Below are 20920 nucleotides of genomic sequence, written 5' to 3' on the forward strand. Positions count from 1 at the left end.
TCAGTTTGCTGCCAAATATCACTATTTTTGGATAGGAGCTAATACATGCTTAAAAAGATGCTAGAAGCTGCCGAATGAATCATATCATATAACAGATATCATTATATCACTAACATTATATCAAAAAATAGAATAATAGAAAGTAGTCAACCTTGGTCATGGCTACAGTAATCACAGGCAAGTAGAAAAAAATAGAGTCAGGAAACAGACTTTTATTGTTTATTGTTTGTGTGAATGGCTTTTATTATCTTTAAGTCTTGAGAGAGTTTATTACAAAGAAAAAAGAAGCGTATGGGCGGACAAGCAACGACGATCGTGATTGTTCAATCGGATAACGGTATCAGCTAACGGCGGCTAAATTTCCACATAATTTATTGACTATGTCCTTAGTTAACACTGGGAGCAGCTTGATACAGTTAGGCATTCACTCCTTTGTAAATGAGTTCCACCGACAGAGCAAGCGGGTCATATAAACACACTTCTCTGGGTAACTTAATGCAGGTGCCCAGAGCTAGATGCAAATCAGCTAGAGAAGCATTTTGAGTTTAAATGCTGACTGCAGTTTACCAGCATAATTTCAGTTGGTACTTTACATTTGTTACATACACCTATGTCACTTTGATTAAGTGATGGATTCGCCAATGTCAGTCAGCTAGAAAACGGTAGCTAACAATGTTGCATTAGCCTCCAATGAGCCTTGAGCACTCATGACCCGTTGATACTGATTTGGCATAAAATTGCTAATAAAAAGATGTACACAGTTAATTCCAATATCATTTTATTCTTGAATTCAGATAAGTAAGTTTCCTTAGTTTATTTATCTCTTCACTTGACTTAAACAAGACTGAGTAGATTTTTACCGCTTAATCAAATGAGGTACTGATTGACAAATTGTAGGCTGTGCATTTTGGTATACGGTGGGATCTGAAAATCAGGTGTTAGGCAGTGTATCATCAGTCTTGTTTTACTCGTTTCTTCCTACATGACCTGCAGCATACGTATTGGACTAGAGCAAAGATTAAGAAGACTGTACCTGATGCAACTGACAGCAAAAACACTACAACATCGACACTGTGGTAAGCATACCAAGGCATTTTGTATGACTCGGTCCGCAGATGAGCAGCACCTCTGTGTCTCATAACAAACTCAATCCAGAACATGGCGTTGTCCAGAGGTTCTATGGGTGTGTCTCTGCTAAGCCGGGACAGCCTCTTCATGTTTATACCGTAGGTCGGCTCGTTTATGACCTCCTGTATAGCCTCAAGAAACATGTTCTGATTTAGCGTAGCTATATCTATGACCTGTGCTACACCTTTTCCTTTCATCCTCGACAGATTGTCTTGTTGATCAAAAACCAGAGGTAGGCCAACGATTGGAGTACCGTGATAAATAGCTTCCAAAATCCCGTTTGTTCCGCCGTGGCTCACGAAAAGCTTCGTCTTGGGATGTCCGAGAAGATCGTTCTGTGGCAACCAGTCCCTAAGTAACGTGTTGTTCCCGAGAGTGGATGGTTTCTTTCCTGTGTATCGCCAGATCACTTTTTGAGGGAGCTTTGCGAGAGCGGCGGCCATTTCGTTGGTTATATCATCTGGGAGCTTTCCGATCAGCGTTCCTAATGACACAACGACAATGCCGTGCTCTCCGGAACTTTCTGCAAAGTCTTGTAAATCATCAGGGAGGGCTTTCGCTGGTTTGCATTGGAAGCAACTCATGTAAACAACGTTGGGCATTGTAGGGCGAGGGAACTCAAAGACGAAATCGACTCTCATAAGCCAGATATCAGCTGCCTGGAACAATTCAAAATAATCTACATCTGGACCAAAGTAGCGTTTACACAAAGCTCTGTAATGAGGACCTACAATTCCCTTGTAAAAGTAGAGTCTGAGATGGAAAAGTACGTTATATACCCTTTGAAAAAACGTCATCTTATCTGTTAACATGGATAAAGGAAAGGGAACGAACGACGCAGGCGAGGGCGCGATCGCAAAATGCGCCTCTCCGTGCACTGTCCAACGGACATTAAAAACCAGCGGGAGGTTCAGAAAATGCGCAAGCACGACTCCTCCGCCGTTCGCAGGGTCCGTCAGCATCACGTCATAATCTGTTTCTCTGATGGACTTGATCAGTTTTTGATCCTCGATTATACAGATGACCATTTCGCACATCTTTCTGTGCATTTCGGAAAACATGGCTGACATCTCCATGTCCAGACTGATTCTGGTCCAAAAGGGTTTTCCTTCTCGCCGAACCTCTAGCTGCCTGGAGACGAAGGTGCGGAAGAAAGCTTTGTCTACCCCCACTGAGAAGTCGATGGTTATGGAGTGGTAGTAGGGTGATTGCTCTTTGATGTACCAGCTGTCAGCTGCTCTGATGACCGTGACATTGTGACCTCGGTTGTGCAACTCTTGTATCAATATATTCATGTTAACCCAGTGGCTGCCATCATGAGGGAACACCAGGACCTTACCGCAGTGGATAGAGCCAGCCAAGGTCAGGGTGATGATGATTTTCCAAATGGCGGCAGACGTCTTTTTAGTCATCGTCGTATCAATCTCTCAAAACTGAAAACGAAGGACAAAATAAGGTTTTAGTCCAAATAAATTTCAAGTATTCCAATAAAAATATTTTCCTATAACTGCATGTCCCAAAGTGTCATCTAATCCCACAGCCATTTTCAAAAAGCTATTTATTTTTAAAAATAATCAATTTCTTAAAGAATGAGGCCATATACTTTTTATCCGTTTAAAGTCGACGTCCAGTAAACAAGTTCTTTTTTTTCTCTCTTGAAGGTAATAAAACAAAAACAAACAAACAAAAATGGCAGCTTGTCATGTTAAAAAGAAATAGGGGAAAAACACCAAAGCCTACAAAGCCTTCTGTCCTGATGGTGTCTGTTACAAAGGACCGTCACTACGGACTCCTTCTGAACATACACACTGGAATTAAACAGCATGTCAAAAAGTTTCATTTGTTCATAAGAAGCAGAATTTTAACGTAAACAAAGAAAGATATTTGTTTCCGAATTCATTACTAAAAAGGTGACTTTCTGTCTGCTCTATTACATAAAGAAGGCAAAACCACAGCTGGGCTTTTGTGAGTCTTTATGATTCATAAAACAAGATGATCTTGTTTTCACACTTCCTGGTTTCCCCTCAGCTCGAGCCTCGCCCGGGTTCACACTCACTGGTTGATTTCTGCACCTGCGTCTTGTCTCGTGAGCTCTCATTAATTTCTCTAGCCTGCCTAAAATTCTGTCCTCGTCTGTCCCTCGGGAAATCGTCTGTTTGTTGATTTCTAGTGCTTAGTCCCTCCGTTGTTTTGTTTTCTTCTTCCTAGTGCTCAGTCTAGCTTATTGTTTTCGCTTCCTTGCTTTATTTATGTTTTACTTCTAAGCCCCTGTGTCTACCTTAGTGTTTATTATGAACAGGCTTTTTCTAGACGTTCTGATTTATCCGCTCTGGTCCTACAGGTTCTCCAGTTTCCTAACACCTCACATAAACATGGCAGTAGGTGGATTGGTGAGTTTAAATTGCACCCAGGTGTGAATACGTGTGGTGTGTATGTGTGTGTGAGTGCGATAGATTGGCTCCTTTCTTTTTTCATAGTCCCGATGTTCCTAGGATGGGTTCTACATCCACCTGACCAGGATAATGTTCTCAGTGTTGGGTGTGATACGGCTTACTCGAGAAATTAGTAATATATATATATATATATATATATATATATATATATATATATATATATATATATATATATATATATATATATGAAAATCCTTTCATATGTTCAAAATAATTAATGAATAAAAATATGGGGTACAAGAATTTTTGCAAACAAATTTTTGCATACAGTCAATAAAAAAAAATCTTGCATTCTTTTCTAATTTAATACAACTTTCATTACATAGTAGGTAGAAGTTCTGAACTAATTCCACGGATTTCTTCCAGGATGTATTCCACATGATCAAATCCATCACACTTCTACTGAACACACACTTTAACAGAAGAGATTAGACATCTGGGCTTTTGTACAAAGCAGTTCACGTAGTTAATGTCGCACATTTGCTTCTAATAAGATAGAGACCATGAAATGATTACATATTACATGCATATTAAATATTTACTTTTATTTGTTTGAAGTATTTCAAATTTCCAAAATATTCTGTGTATTCCCACCTTCACATGAAAAAACCCCCCCACAGATTTGCAATGTGGTCTCAGTCCTTATATAAAACTCTATACACTTTTTCACAGACCTGTATGTGCGTTTGTAGAAAAGCAAAGTCTATTTGACTTTAACTGCTGACACAACTGCCATTAGGAAGCAGATCACACACTCAGCGAGGCTGACATTTCCAGAAAGTAATGCGCCTGTCAGCTCTGATACTGAAATGCTCCGTGGGCTTGGAGGTGATCAATAGATTCATCATTTCGGTGAATTCGGTCCTTTTGTTTGTTGGCATGGTGACGGTTGCAGCATTATTACATGGGGTTTTTCTAAATAAAGAAACTTTGTACATGAGATGTTTTTAAAGCAAATATCCAGACCTTCAAACCTTCATGCATTTTGAATAGCAGCTCTGCATTTTAATACCAGAGTACATGAGGATGAGCTGTCAATCAAAAATATGCCAGAAGAGCACTCACCTTTTTTCAGATGAGCCAATTGACATATAAAACTGGAATGATTGACAGTTGTTGTAGGTGTTTTAAACACTTTAATACTGACCCTCCTGGGCATTAGTAAAAAAAAAAATGTATATATATATATATATATATATATATATATATATATATATATATATATATATATATATATATATATATATATATTGCCCAGTGGTCTCATCTCCGCTGCATTTTCACCTCTGATATGATTCGTGCTGATGCAGTGCCCTCGCTTACTGTCAAGGTAAACTGACATTGGTTTGACATTTGGTGGTAGTTTGTTCATGTAAAATAAATTCTCAATTTATGTTTAACAAGAATAAGCACCAGAATTTCGAACAATGAAAGTGAGAGAGACAGAAAAAAAAAAAAAAACAACAACAGCAGATAAACAGAAACATGTTGACTGAACCACTTCCTGTTTTATATATAGGAACTAGAAACAGAAATGTCCTGGCACTGCACATACCCTTTTCCACTGTATGACCCCTTTTGTGAAGGTGTGAAGGACTGAAATAACACAACTTCAAACATCTATCTAACATCTAAATGCAGTAGATTATTAACATCTATCTAACATCTAAATGCAGTAGATTATTAATCACCTTTAACAGCTTTAAAGTGTTGAGGATCAGGATGTACCTAGAGTAGAGTTCAGGGACTGGGATGCCAAATCATCATAGGTCACCATGCACACACTTCACACACAGATTCACACATAGGAATTATTCAGCAGTGGCAAGCCATTTACAGACATGTTTGTGGGAGATGGAAGGAAACACAGAGAGGAAATGTGGAACTCTGAGCATTCATTCTGACTCTACAGAGTATAGTGAGGGTTGCCAGGTGTGCACTTTGTCTGCAAAATTCAGACATTATAACAGCTAAAGGTTTATGGTCTCCTGCAAATTACAACTAAATGTATATAAATCGGATAATATCCCTAACATCAACGAGTTAAGTGTTTAAATATACAAAGACTGATAAAAGAAAAATATACATATATATATATATATATATTTTCAGAATATTATAGAAGTTATGGATTTTTTGTCGAGACCTGGCAACCCTGTCTGTTATGATCTATTCAGAAGACACCGCCTGAATCAGGGTTTCTCTGTTAAATCCTGCCGTATTTGCATATACATTGAGAGCTAAACATAGAAAGTGACTCGTTATAAATAACTAATAAAAATGCATGTTTAAAACGAGAAGGCTGTTCGTTTCTTTTATTAAGACGACAAAGCCTGTCGAAGTCCAGGTAAGAAGCTAAACCCAGAAAAACAGCGTTAATGATGTCTAGTATTGGTAATATTCTGTTAAATACAGACTACTTACTTGTTATGACGAGGTCAGTTTGTCCTTATTGTGTTGTGTGTTCCGACTCTGTTGTGTTGTTGTTGTGTCCAGTGTTTTCATCAAGTGTGTATCGTGACCGAGGAGGCGGTGTTTACTTTAAACCAACAACTCTTTTCAGGAGAAATTAGGTAAAAAAAAAAAAAAAAGTCGCTAGATTACGTAATAGACTAATTTGCATATGTATATATCGTCATGATTATGTAAATATTAAAACGTTTTCAATTAAGAACTAGTTTCTGATAAAAATTAGATTTCTAATAAGCGTATAATAATATTAATGATAATGATAATAATACATTTTATTTAAAGGCGCCTTTCAGGGCACTCAAGGACACCGTACAGTCCAGTGGTGATGATAAAGTCAATACAACAATACAACAAACAACAGTTATTGACATTAAATAGTTTAAAATTGACCATAGAATGCTAATTTAATTGAATTGAGTTTTAAGAAGACATGATTTAAAAGTAGTCAGACAGTCATTTTCTCTATCATTTATTCATGGTATTTATGGATCTGTTTGCAAAATACTATATACAAAATAAATATCAAACTGCTGCTCATGCTGTATCATGTGGCTGTGTAACGTACATGTGTCCTTGTGCATGCATGAAAACACAGATGTCCATGAAGGCTAGTGTCGCTGTGATTAACAGAAGAAAGAGTGACTCAGACAGCATGGACGGTTTTGCTCTCTTGGACTCCTGGACACAGATGGCTTTGGCGTTATCGGGATTTTAAAAAAAAAAACAGGAGTGCGATGTACTATAAAATCTATCAAGAATGCAGACAAAACGAAGCCGTGGGAGTGATGAGTCAGGAAACAGTCATGAAATAAATGGATTTGGATGGAATACGTCATTTTTATTGCTGTATATATTCAGCAAACAATCACAGATCATCACAGTTTCCCAATGATCAATCAATGCGATTGCAATTGGGAAACTATGATGATCTGTGATTGGTTGCTGAAAAATAACAGGGATCGGTGATTGGTCATTGGGAAGTAACACTGATGTGATTGGCTGCTGGGTACTATGCTGTTTAGTGAAATGACATCAGGAACAAACTGGTCACATGGAACAAAAAGGGTTAAAATTCATATAAAATATAACTTTATTAATCATAGGTAGGAAATTTGAATGATTAGTCATTGGGGACAATGGTGTTGAGTCAATGGTTATTGAAAACAAAGTAAACAAAGAAAATAATGTTCAGTGATTGCTCATTGGGATTAATGGCATTCAGTGTTTGGTCTTTGAAAACAATAGTGTTCAATGATTGGTCATTGGGAATAATGGTGTTCAGTGATTGGTCAATGAAAACAAAGTATTCATTGATTGCTCATTAAGAATATGGTGTTCAGTGATTGGTCAATGAAAACAAAGTATTCATTGATTGCTTATTGGCGATAATGGTGTTCAGTCTTTGGTCTTTCACCTAAACATTATTTATGAATTCTCATCTGAAACAGGAAAGTTAAAGAAACCTCTTTTAAACATTGATGCCATCTTTCCTGCCTTCCTCAGCCATCTCTTTCAATTTAACCCCCGTCACAAAGAAATGTAAGCATCCTCGTTTTCAAAAAAAAAATGGCCTTGAAAAGGGGTTTTACACCATGTCCTGTCTAATTAAACTATTTAATATTTACAGTTTCTAGAATACCTACTATGATTAATCTTTATCTCAGTTTTACCCTTTCTGCAGCAACTCCTATTCAAATGGAGGCTAATGCCTATTACAGTGAAATTAGTTACTGAGTATCTCAATTTCATCGCAAAAGAATTTAATTCAATAAAGAAATCAGCAAATACACAGCATTTACCAGAAATTAGTTTAACAAACAAAAAAGAAATACATCATAAAATTAAAAATCATTCATTTTTTTATATACTAAATAAATATAATTGTGCATTTGAGTATGATTTAATTACTTAATAATTATGTACTTAAAATCAATAATAATAATAATAATACATTGCAAAAATCTTTTTATTAATTGCAATATTTCCCAAAATTGTAATACTATTTATACTGTAGATGCTGCATTTTGAAGAAAGGCAGTGTAATGCTAGGTATAGTTTAATTATAATGTGGATCAATCAATCAATCAATCAATCAATCAATCAGTCCTAAAGAAGACAAAATATTTAAATCCCTGCGCATTTTTTCACAAATTAAGAGTTCTATACACCCCATTGTAAGTTTGGCTGCTTAGCCGTTGTTACCATAATTATCACCATAATTTGGAACAACGATTTTAGCCCATTTGTATATTACAGGTATGAATAGCAGAGCAGAACCAAGTACAGATACTGACAAGAAGACCCACAGGAAGACACGGTCTAGAACTTGAGCCACAAAATTCCAATCTTGAACAACCTGTGAAGAGATAATACAAGTTGATTTTTACAAAATGGGTCAATTAACATGCACAAATGGCATACCTCTTTTTTAGAATCAGAAACACAAGGCATGTATGTGAAGTTCCAAATAAAAAAACTGCATGAATCCATCATACAAGATAACTCACCTCACACCTCTGTATGTTAAACATACAGAGAATATAAAGATTTTAACCATTCATTCATTCATTTTCTAACGCTTATCCGAACTACCTCGGTCACGGGGAGCCTGTGCCTCAGGCGTCATCAGGGCATCAAGGCAGGATACACCCTGGACGGAGTGCCAACCCATCACAGGGCACACACACACACTCATTCACACATTACGGACAATTTTCCAGAGATGCCAATCAACCTACCATGCATGTCTTTGGACCGGGGGAGGAAACCGGAGTACCCGGAGGAAACCCCCGAGGCACGGGGAGAACATGCAAACTCCACACACACAAGGCGGAGGCGGGAATCGAACCCCCAACCCTGGAGGTGTGAGGCGTATGTGCTAACCACTAAGCTACCGTGTCCCCCACGTTAACCAGACTTTAATAATATATTTTCTTACGAATATGAATGTTCTTCTTTAGAAATTTCCTTAAGGATGTATAATGACCACCCCCCTACATAGCAATCTACTCATTTGTGCAATTATTTATGCGCTTAACTGACTAGCTTCAAGTTATAGGCCATCAATCTTTCTCGATAACAAGCTCACAAATGGAAGAAGACAAAACCTGGAACACGTTGGAAAGTAATATGTTACTGTACGCAACAAGGGCCATCACTCACATCAACAGATTACTTACTCCCCAGAAAGAGAAACCCACTGAGAGCCACTCCTCTTACCTCTCTGACTTTATTCTCCTTTACCACATGCTGAGTGATGTATCGAATAGAGTCCAGTGCTGCTTGAAGGTTGTGTGCTGCTGAGTTTAGCAGAAGGCTGCTGTCTTGTTTTAAGCTCTTCCCAGAGTTTAGCGCCGCTGTACCTCCAGCTCGATGATTACCGCCTGTTGTTGCGTAGCGGTCCACATGGCTGCGCATGCAAAGCAGCTTCGGGAGACTGTGCAGGAAGACCCGGCGCACCCAGGGTGCCATGTCGTGATGTGTGGAGGAGGAACGGTGGTGAATATTGATAGCAAAGACTGTGATGATGATGGAGAGTGTGACAAAGATCATCGTGAAGACTAGATACTCGCCGATCAGTGGGATGACCTAAGGACAGAAAATTCAGTATATACATATAACAAAACAACATGGTGTCACATTTTGTAACAACTTTGTACCAGTTTGTACCATCCAAAAAAGGTTACGGGGGTGAAGGTTAGGCTAAGGCTTTGTGGTAGCATTCTTACACGTTCAACTCGTAAATACCACCTTCTAGACAGGTCTTGAACCTAGAATGTGAAGCATAGAGTACCTTTGAGGATGACGGGATGATCTCCTCTATCACCAAGAGGAACACAGTGAGTGAGACAAGAACTGAAGTACAGAGAGCGATTTTCTCTCCACAGTTAGAGGGCAGGTAGAAAACCAGCACAGTCAAGAAGGACAGACCAATGCAGGGAACGATAAGGAAGAGCGTGTAGAACAGAGGAAGACGCCGGATGATAAAAGAGTAAGTGATGAAGGGATAGAAGCCTGTCATGTCCATCCTCAAACCACGGCTTCCAGTAGCTTTCACAATCTCCCATTCACCGTTGTCAAAGTAGTCTCGCTTGTCCACGTGGACATCCTCCAAGAGTATGTCCACCTGTAAGTAAAGAATAAGTTCATTTAACTACTTGACTATATCTACATTCATAAGACATTTTGGTAACACTGATATTTACAGCTCTGTCATGTGTGAATATTGTAGAGTAAAATTCAATTCCAAGTCAATTCTAACTGTAAAAAATCGCAACAGTAAACTCGCTAAGTTCCCCACTGTGAGACGTATAAAGGATTATCTTATCTCACTCATAAATTTCACATTGCATCTTACCATAACCTCGTACTTATATATGAAAATACCTGTGAGCCTTCGTAGGTCCATGAGCCAAACTTCATGGAGCAGTTCTGAAGGTCAAAGGGGAAGAAGGTAACGTCAATAGTGCAGGCTGATTTGTAGTTAGCGGGTGGTGTCCAGGAGATGGTGCCATCATGCTTCACTATGGCTTTGGTAGCCGTGGCCTCAAAATGCCCGTCTGCACTATTAAAACATGTTTCATTATTTATTCCATCATTAATTGACATTCGATCAGACTTGCAAATTATCTTCACTGCAGAAAAGTGTATAGATAATAATGCTAATAATGCTAATAATAACTATTAACCTAGATATCTGCTACCTAATTAGTCCTAAGTCAAATAATCTTATGTTTGCACTGTCAATGCAGCCAGTGTTATAAGGTATTTAATGTGATGTACTTAAAAACGGTTATAAAGTTACGACAGCATGCATTATTTAATACCTTATTTAAACCTAGTACTTTTTAACCTCTTTGAACTTTCCTACTTTCCCAAGCTTTATCATGTAGTAACACCATGAAGAAGGAAATATGAAGTTATTATGTTTAAAGCATGATGATTGCTGGTGTGAAAGCATCCTTGGATCATTAGCTTATTACAGAAACTTTCTAGAATCTAGAAACTTTCATATATTTGTCTGACTCGTAATTATTACTTGGACTTTCTTGGATTTATCTGGAAGCTGTAATTTGATATCGCATGACAGCACATTATAACGAAAACATGCCAGACAAAATGGCAGCAGACGTAACAGGTCATCGGTCAGTCGATAAAACAACCCGTTTTTTTTTGTTTTGTTTTTTTTTCTTTCTTTAATAAAAACAGTATTGATTGAATAATAAATGTGTGCTAGCCTGGAAAAAGAAAAATGTTCACATAGTATGAAAATTACAAGCTTTACTGAACTGTGTCTCTGTCTAGGTAAATGTCACTTTTATATTAGCGTTTAAACATAAACGTAACTTTATTACCTGACCGAATGGTTGAATGGTTGAATGGTTTAGGCTTATGTTACATTTGTCATGGCAAATACTAGAGCGATTTCAGTTCTGATTTGTGGCTATAAAATAATTCACAGTTCAAAATTTGTCCAATTAGTGTAAAAAATATTTTGGTAAAAAGCCAATTTTTGTCTCACAAAATTCACTTGCAGTGGCATATTATAAGTGTATACACACGATTTCTTTGTAATTATGCACATTTTGACACAAATTCATTGTGAGTCTATTGCACATACTTGTCATAAAGCACAATATCTGGAATCCATATGGAGTCAGATGGCACTCTGATATACGTGATACCCTGGTAGTGCTTAGGGTTCCATCGCAGCTTTGTGTCCACCCATTCCTAAGCACAAGACATTATATTAGATCAGTCTGAGACTCACAAGAGAGGACCTTTCAGTTATCAGTGCTTAGGGTGATTTTATTATTCTATCGATCTGTTGATGCAGTCTACTGAGGGTCATAACTTCTGGAAACCGTCTAGCTCAATGCCGAGATGTTCTTCGCTGGAGCGCTACAAGAGCAGATAGAAACAGTTCCACCCCCGTTTTAATTCTGCTTCTCTTTTCTGACGGATCAACGCTTAAGCCATGTATAAACCAAAGAACCTCTCTTTCCTAATCCTGTAAGAAATTGCTCTAGGCATCCTTACGACCTCCTGACCCCTCTGGGAACAATGGAGCGCCAGCAGAAATGGCCAGATACAATCCCCATAAAACTGTCAGGGCAGGAAAATGCACATGTGGGCCGGACGTACAAGAGGTAGAGGAGGAGGAGGATAAGGATGGAAAGCAAAAACATTAAAATTGAGACTTGCTGGTAAAATTCCATCAAGCTGAATTATAGTGCCTGGAGTTTGGAAAAGATTTAATGTAAAGCATTACCTGCTTCATCCATACATTGGTGGTCATCAGCTGGTTCTTCTCATCCTTTGAACGAAGGTGTTTAAATATTAAATTACACTTTTTCAGCTGACATTCTCAATATAGTAATCAATACTACAAACCATTTTGGAGATAAAATATCTCCTGCAATCCTGTCCATGAGTAAACAGTACAAAATATCTTCATTACAAAGTAAATCAGTATTCACCACGTCGACCAGCTGAGAGATGGCCAATCCAAATTTGACTCGCACCGTCCCATTCAGTCTTTCCACCGGTCGCACCCATTTCTGGTATTTTTTAAAGAGATTATTCAACAGCCTGTCTTCAGATTTGGCATACGAAGATATCTTGGTGGAAGCTGAGAGAAAAAAAAGGTGTATATTTGTGAGCATGTTTCCCAACATAATGACCAAAACGTTTTTGCTTGGAGATTTAAAATCTCACCCTTCATTTGAAAATTTCATGAATACTGTTTTCATACTTGCATTTCTTGAAACATTTAAGCACAGACTATACTGTTTGGTGAAGTGTGAAAGCAGTTTTCAAGCTCAAGAGAAGTCTAGACTACTGATCCCAGCTCCTATTTAAAACAGCAGTCTAGGGCTTGCTTCAAACCGCAACATGTTGCGACCCGAATCAAGCTAGCAGCTCTGAGTGATGCATGCTGAGAAAGGTGATTGGTTCAACTTGTCACGATACTTTTGTAACTACTATTTCTATACTTGTGATGGAGAGGAAGGGGTCATTATGGTGCTGATATATAAATCCAGACTTTCATAAGGCTGGAATTAGCTCACTGTGGGGTGCGAGTGCTTGCTCTGAGAATGTCGTGAATAAAACATGCCAACCTGCATGAATAAAATCTTGTGCCAACCTGCATGAATAAAATCTTGTGCCAACCTGCATGAATAAAATCTTGTGCCAACCTGCATGAATAAAATCCTGTTAAACCGAGAATGTTCGCAGGCGTTCTTGTACTGTATGATGACATACCATGCATCCAAAAAGCTCAGATCTTCACCACATGAGAGAAAAATTCAAATCAAATCAAATTTTATTTATCACATACACATACATCCAGTGAAATTATATATAAAGCTAAAAAAATAAACAATAGTCCCTAAGAGTTTGGAAACCTGCATGAACAAAAGTGACATTTAGAATTGAAGCATCAACACACAGTTTAAAGCGAATTCTTCTTCATGAGCGAACGTCTGATTATAAGCCCGTCTCCCAAACTAGTCCAGAATCAGTCACCTTCTTTTCCTGTCTGTAATGATTTAATAATCCCATTATCTGATGTCTCCCAAATGATGATGATGATGATGATGATGGGTTCCCTTTCGAATCTAATTCCTCTCATTGTTCCTTTCTTATAACTCCTTCATCAAATGAAACTCAAATGTTTCTCATCACCTACACAACTATACACAGTAACACGGCTATACACAGAGTAAAATGCTTTTGGACTCTTCGTGTCAAAAAAAGAATTAGAATACAAATAGGTACAACAGATATAGAATTAGCTGTAGAAAGAAGGGGAAAATATTTATAAAATCTTTTGGATTTGAATTGGTGCGTATGGATTTGTGGCAAAACAACATGACTATCATGTCAAGTGTATTTGAATTTAAAACTCAACATAAGCTTAATAACTCCCTATTATGCAAATTACCCACAAGCTTTTAGTATCTCAGCAATTATCCTCCATGAACTGTTCTTTACATTGCCTGGTAATCATAAACTAAAATTTCACAAATGCAAACGTTCAGACTTTAAAAAGCTTTCAAAGGTAAACAACAGTAAAAACGTGACTAAGCAGAATAACAGCTGTACTTTATAGGGGGACATGGGAAATATATCCATGTTACTGTGAACTAATATGGCCAATTTTCCTCTGCCAGAGATAAAAAAAAAGCCAGAGCCTCCATTAGTGGCGTCCTCACTAATCTAATTTTGCCCTTACACAATGAATTACAGTGGGAAGCTCAACAAGATTTAGTCAGATTAAGTGCATTACTGAAGGCACAGATTTGGTTATGAGGCAGGGTTTATGATAGATGGAAGTCTAGATATGGTTTAATGAGCGGCTGTCGTATGATATTGCTTGTACAAAAAAAAAACAAAGAAAGAAAAGAAAAGAAAAAAACATTCTGGTGCTCACTATTTCATTTACAAAGAGTGAAATTAAGATTTTTAAATTTGGAAAAATAGTTTCAATGTTTGAGGCTTTGATTATTAGTGGAAAGTATTTTTTTTTATTGTTACTTATATGTATATGTATTGTATAAGATTTTTTATTTATTTATTTATTTACAAAAAAAAATCATACATTTTTGTTAATTCCTAACTTTATCAGATAGGGATTATCTTTTTTTTCTTTTCTTTTTTTTCTATTAGGAATAAAAATTAATTGTTATGTTTTTCCCCATTAAAGTAGATTTCTGTTTTAAACAAGATGAAAAAAAAAATTAAACAATATTATATTATGTAGAACTATGATATACTGTTTGTAATATAAATATTATCACACTATTAGCCATGATAAAGAAATCAGGCTACATAGCATTTAAGTTTCCACCAAAACTGAATGTTATTATACAACTGATTTCTGTCTAAAAGTTTACAAGCATTTCTTATACATACTGTACATTGGACAAGGCTTTTTTCATTTTATGAAAGAAATGTAGGCTGAGGGGTGACATTTACCTACAACTGGGGAAGTGACATTTAAAATCTGATAACACAGTGGGATGTTCGATCATATTTTTGACTCTAATTGTGCAAATGTTATGGGCAACAAAAACCGAGGTATTACACAGACTAAAGGCAGAAAAGTCATTGTCCCTAATTGTACATCTGGTTTTGGTGGAGGATCGTTGTTTACTTCCGTATGTAATGAGTGACTAAATTCTGTACAACTCAGTGAATTCTATGTTAAGAAGCAACTCATTTGTGAATATATTTTATTGTTGGAACAGTAGCTCTGCTTGGTGTCTGGTTGCATCACACTGTCTAATCATTGATTATTTCCAGGTTGTGCTATAACTGGAAAGTAATCAATGACAAACAAGTGAGACAAGACGGTGTGATGTGTCCGCCATCACGTAGCGGAGTCACTGCTTCCACCTTGAGGTTCCACTATTCAGTAACAACACTTCAACGAGTATTTAATAAGGCTTGTGATATTACCAAGAATCTAATTCAGAAGCATTATGGAATATTTAATGGAATTTGTGTAAGAATGATTACATAGTAAACAAACAAATAGCTGATATACACGTTTCTGAGAGGCTCACACATCTCAGAGCTCCATAAAAGTGTTGGAGAAAATGGAAAGGTTCTCCAACGTCTCTCAGCCTTTTGGGTATTTTCTCTTAAAATATTAAGTAATTGAACCTTGATTGTAGGTTGCTACAAAACTACATTGTACAGTGGTGCACTGTGGTCCATTTATTTATTTATTTATTTATTTATTTATTTATTTATTTATTTATTTATTTTTAAAAAATTTTATGGAACTGAAAATTTTGCTTCTGCTTTGCAGCTGTGTGCCGAAGCTCATGTTACTATGACGTAGTTACACCGACTCTGGTTCAGTTTAATTGTATTTGTTTAGCATCCATTGTTTTAACACCAGGCACCGACACAAAGACCCTTTGCAGAATTTTTCAGGAAGTGGATTTGGAGCCATAATGAAAAAGCCAGATGTGATAGTGGCATGAAAAACCCTCCAAGAGGAAGATAGAAAGCCTTGAAAGGAGTCAGACATAAAAAGGAACAGATGATCTTCTGGTTGATACTGAAATGGGTGAAATGGTGTGTTTTGAAAGGCTTTGTGTAGTTTGCAATGCGCTGATGATTGTACATCGCAATTCATCCTCTGCAAATGTTCCAAAATGCAGCTGCATGACTTGTTTTCAACCTGACACCCCACTGTTCTCACATACCCCCCCACTGTTCTCACATACCCCCCCCACTGTTCTCACATACCCCCCCACTGTTCTCACATACCCCCCCACTGTTCTCACATACCCCCCCACTGTTCTCACATACCCCCCCCCACTGTTCTCACATACCCCCCCACTGTTCTCACATACCCCCCCCCGCTGTTCTCACATACCACCCCACTGTTCTCACATACCCCCCCCCGCTGTTCTCACATACCCCCCCCCCACTGTTCTCACATACCCCCCCCGCTGTTCTCACATACCCCCCCCCGCTGTTCTCACTTACCGCCCCACTGTTCTCACATACCACCCCGCTGTTCTCATTTACCACCCCACTGTTCTCACATACCACCCCACTGTTCTCACATACCACCCCACTGGTCTCACAGACCCCCCCCCCCCCACTGTTCTCACATACCCCCCCACTGTTCTCACATACCACCCCACTGTTTCATTTACCACCCCACTGTTCTCACATACCACCCCGCTGTTCTCACATACCCACCCCACTGTTCTCACATACCACCCCGCTGTTCTCACATACCCACCCCACTGTTCTCACATACCACCCAACTGTTCTCACATACCCCCCTCTGTTCTCACATACCACCCCACTGTTCTCATATACCACCCCCCTGTTCTCACATACCACCCCACTGTTCTCATATACCACCCCACTGTTCTCAATTACCACCCCACTGTTTCAATTACCACCCCACTGTTCTCACATACCACCCCGCTGTTCTCACATACCCACCCCACTGTTCTCACATACCACCCCACTGTTCTCACATACCCCCCGCTGTTCTCACATACCCACCCCGCTGTTCTCACATACCCCCCTCTGTTCTCACATACCACCCCACTGTTCTCATATACCCCCCCTCTGTTCTCACATACCACCCCACTGTTCTCATATACCACCCCACTGTTCTCATTTACCACCCCACTGTTTCATTTACCACCCCACTGTTCTCACATACCACCCCGCTGTTCTCACATACCCACCCCACTGTTCTCACATACCACCCCACTGTTCTCACATACCCCCCGCTGTTCTCACATACCCACCCCACTGTTCTCACATACCCCCCTCTGTTCTCACATAACACCCCTCTGTTCTCATATACCGCCCCTCTGTTCTCTCATACCCCCACTCTGTTCTCACATACCACCCCACTGTTCTCATATACCACCCCACTGTTCTCATTTACCACCCCACTGTTCTCATTTACCACCCCACTGTTCTCATTTACCACCCCACTGTTTCATTTACCACCCCACTGTTCTCACATACCACCCCGCTGTTCTCACATACCCACCCCACTGTTCTCACATACCCCCCCCACTGTTCTCACATACCCCCCACTGTTCTCACATACCACCCCACTGTTCTCACATACCACCCCACTGTTCTCACATACCACCCCACTGTTCTCATACCACCCCGCTGTTCTCATTTACCACCCCACTTTTCTCACATACCCCCCCCCTCTGTTCTCACATACCACCCCACTGTTCTCACATACCACCCCACTGTTCTCATTTACCACCCCACTGTTCTCACATACAACCCCGCTGTTCTCACATACCACCCCACTGTTCTCATTTACCACCCCACTGTTCTCATTTACCACCCCACTGTTCTCACATACCACCCCGCTGTTCTCACATACCCACCCCACTGTTCTCACATACACCCCACTGTTCTCACATACCCCCCGCTGTTCTCACATACCACCCCTCTGTTCTCACATACCACCCCTCTGTTCTCACATACCACCCCACTGTTCTCATTTACCACCCCACTGTTCTCATTTACCACCCCACTGTTTCATTTACCACCCCACTGTTCTCACATACCACCCCGCTGTTCTCACATACCCACCCCACTGTTCTCACATACCACCCCGCTGTTCTCACATACCCCCCACTGTTCTCACATACCACCCCACTGTTCTCACATACCACCCCACTGTTCTCACATACCACCCCACTGTTCTCACATACCACTCCCCCCACTGTTCTCACATACCCCCCACTGTTCTCACTTACCACCCCACTGTTCTCACATACCACCCCACTGTTCTCACATACCACCCCACTGTTCTCATACCACCCCGCTGTTCTCATTTACCACCCCACTGTTCTCATATACCCCCCCTCTGTTCTCACATACCACCCCACTGTTCTCATATACCACCCCACTGTTCTCATTTACCACCCCACTGTTCTCATTTACCACCCCACTGTTCTCATTTACCACCCCACTGTTTCATTTACCACCCCACTGTTCTCACATACCACCCCGCTGTTCTCACATACCCACCCCACTGTTCTCACATACCCCCCCACTGTTCTCACATACCCCCCACTGTTCTCAAATACCACCCCACTGTTCTCACATACCACCCCACTGTTCTCACATACCACCCCACTGTTCTCATACCACCCCGCTGTTCTCATTTACCACCCCACTGTTCTCACATACCCCCCCCCCGGTGATCACAAACCACCCCACTGTTCTCACATACCACCCCACTGTTCTCATTTACCACCCCACTGTTCTCACATACAACCCCGCTGTTCTCACATACCACCCCACTGTTCTCATTTACCACCCCACTGTTCTCATTTACCACCCCACTGTTCTCACATACCACCCCGCTGTTCTCACATACCCACCCCACTGTTCTCACATACACCCCACTGTTCTCACATACCACCCCGCTGTTCTCACATACCACCCCACTGTTCTCACATACCACCCCGCTGTTCTCACATACCCCCCGCTGTTCTCACATACCTGCCCGCTGTTCTCACATACCACCCCACTGTTCTCATTTACCACCCCACTGTTCTCACATACCACCCTGCTGCTGCGCTCCCTCTACTGGATTTAAACCACTGATGCTTGCCTACAAAGAACCAGCTCCCTTTTACCTCAAAGCTCTTGTCACTCCCTCACACTACACCTCACTCCTTCACACTACACCTCACTCCCTCACACTACACCTCACTCCTTCACACTACACCTCACTCCCTCACACTACACCTCACTCCTTCACACTACACCTCACTCCCTCACACTACACCTCACTCCTTCACACTACACCTCACTCCCTCACACTACAACTCACTCCTTCACACTACACCTCACTCCCTCACACTACACCTCACTCCCTCACACTACACCTCACTCCCTCACACTACACCTCACTCCCTCACACTACACCTCACTCCTTCACACTACACCTCACTCCCTCAGATCTACCAGCACTGTTCGACTGGTCCCTCCATCTCTCAGGCTAAGAGATAAGTATACTGTATATCAAGACTCATTTCTGGTCTGGAACCGAAGTGGTGGAATGAACTTCCTCTAGACGTCCGAACAGCTGAGTCACTGACTTCAAATGATGGGTGAAGACCTACTTCTTCTGGAAACACTTGAACTAGCACTTATTTTCCCTGTTTGTTTTAAGTGTATATTAAAAAAAAAACAATTAAGAATTAAATTATGTTTTGAATTTTTTTTTTGTATGTAAAGATTGAAACTTGTTGAAACAAGTGTTTTTCTTCTCAGGGTATAAGATAAGTGAAATTCTTGTCTCGTGTCTCATGTTTGTTCCTTTACAGACGCTTCTTCAGTTGAACCAAGACAGAAGGTAACGTATCTCAGCGATGTGACATGAACTCACCCAGGGTGGAGCAGATGATACAGAAGCAGGCGAGCACAACCGGACATGAGATCTGAGCTCGTAGCATGTCACCACTTGTAGAGCGTCAGCCTTCCAGTGACGCTATTAATCTGCCCAACTGAATAAGATCAACTACATTATTATTATAAATGACATTATTACTTTATATGATAAAACAATTTATACAACATCTTGAAACTCAACTCTAATTATTTCTTAGTGCATGTTACTATATTACTATAAAGTGAATACATCACCGCACCAATCTATTTCAGTTCCAAAGAAAGTGCAGAAACATCCTACATTCCTCATATAACAAGCACTTTGAAAAAGAAATTTGCTGTTTCCTCACCTCCTCGTCCCATCACACGCTCTCACCTGGTAGTTCCGAGTTTCCCTGCTGCTTCACATTCACACACATTACATACATGCTGTGATATTCTCCTCCTCCTCTCTCCTTTCTCTTCCTACTCTGCAAAAGAGGCTCTTTTATCTCCCCCCGAAGGGTCTTTTCTCCCCCAAAGCCAAACAGACAGCCAATCAGGATTAAGGACCTTCTGTCATATGGAAAAAGTCTGCCACCTTTTGGTCAAACACTTAGCCTAGTGTTTCTTTTTCTTTTTAGCCTGTGATTCCTAGTGCTTAGGATATAAATGAAGAGAAATGTATAATTTATAAAGCTTTATAAAGTATCTATCTATCTATCTATCTATCTATCTATCTATCTATCTATCTATCTATCTATCTATCTATCTATCTATCTATCTATCTATCTATCTATCTATCTATCTATCTATCTATCTATCTATCTATCTATCTATCTATCTATCTATCTATCTATCTATCTATCTATCTATCTATCTATCTATTCGTCCGTGATGATTTTCTGCTCATTTCAAGCTTTACATGATTTTATTCTACTGACAGATAACAATGCTTTTATTCT

At 39.7% G+C, this 20920-nt stretch overlaps 3 protein-coding genes across 6 annotated transcripts in view; 1 reads left to right on the forward strand and 2 right to left on the reverse strand.

The window, feature by feature from the left end:
• The window catches only part of rec114 (REC114 meiotic recombination protein), a 68212-nt gene extending 48048 nt beyond the window's left edge, over positions 1-20164 (forward strand). For all 3 annotated transcript variants that reach the window (XR_007144665.1, XR_007144666.1, XM_027159373.2), the window contains one exon: positions 19913-20164. The gene's annotated coding sequence lies outside the window, so the exon portion shown is untranslated. The remainder of the gene's footprint in view (positions 1-19912) is intronic.
• ugt5f1 (UDP glucuronosyltransferase 5 family, polypeptide F1) lies at positions 206-6149 on the reverse strand. 2 transcript variants are annotated; one of them, XM_047822171.1, is made up of 3 exons: positions 6006-6117; positions 5273-5365; positions 206-2561 (listed from the first exon to the last, which is right to left on the reverse strand). In XM_047822171.1, exon 3 carries the CDS (start codon positions 2538-2540, stop codon positions 954-956), a length of 1587 nt encoding a protein of 528 aa, XP_047678127.1. In that variant the 5' UTR covers positions 2541-2561; positions 5273-5365; positions 6006-6117; the 3' UTR covers positions 206-953. The 2 variants fall into 2 exon arrangements, with proteins under 2 accessions (XP_047678127.1, XP_047678126.1); XM_047822170.1 differs by lacking the exon at positions 5273-5365 and having other exon boundaries at positions 6006-6149.
• On the reverse strand, positions 6364-20092 carry chrna5 (cholinergic receptor, nicotinic, alpha 5). Its single transcript, XM_047822172.1, has 8 exons — positions 19975-20092; positions 12533-12684; positions 12325-12369; positions 11674-11783; positions 10440-10617; positions 9847-10179; positions 9273-9641; positions 6364-8409 (listed from the first exon to the last, which is right to left on the reverse strand). The coding sequence occupies exons 1-8, from the start codon at positions 20039-20041 to the stop codon at positions 8242-8244; spliced, it is 1422 nt and encodes a 473-aa protein (XP_047678128.1). The 5' UTR covers positions 20042-20092; the 3' UTR covers positions 6364-8241.
• Positions 20165-20920: the final 756 nt, after the last annotated feature.

Source organism: Tachysurus fulvidraco, chromosome 13, assembly GCF_022655615.1.
Source record: "Tachysurus fulvidraco isolate hzauxx_2018 chromosome 13, HZAU_PFXX_2.0, whole genome shotgun sequence".
NCBI lineage: Eukaryota > Metazoa > Chordata > Actinopteri > Siluriformes > Bagridae > Tachysurus > Tachysurus fulvidraco.

Bases quoted from the DNA above. Each gene is read 5' to 3' on its own strand.
- chrna5 (XM_047822172.1), bottom strand. From the start codon at position 20,041: ATGCTACGAGCTCAGATCTCATGTCCGGTTGTGCTCGCCTGCTTCTGT. The intron at 11,784-12,324 runs GTAATGCTTTAC...TCTTGTGCTTAG, and splicing joins CCAATGTATGGATGAAGCAG to GAATGGGTGGACACAAAGCT. The intron at 10,618-11,673 runs GTATGTGCAATA...ATGTTTTAATAG, and splicing joins GATATTGTGCTTTATGACAA to TGCAGACGGGCATTTTGAGG.
- ugt5f1 (XM_047822170.1), bottom strand. From the start codon at position 2,540: ATGACTAAAAAGACGTCTGCCGCCATTTGGAAAATCATCATCACCCTG.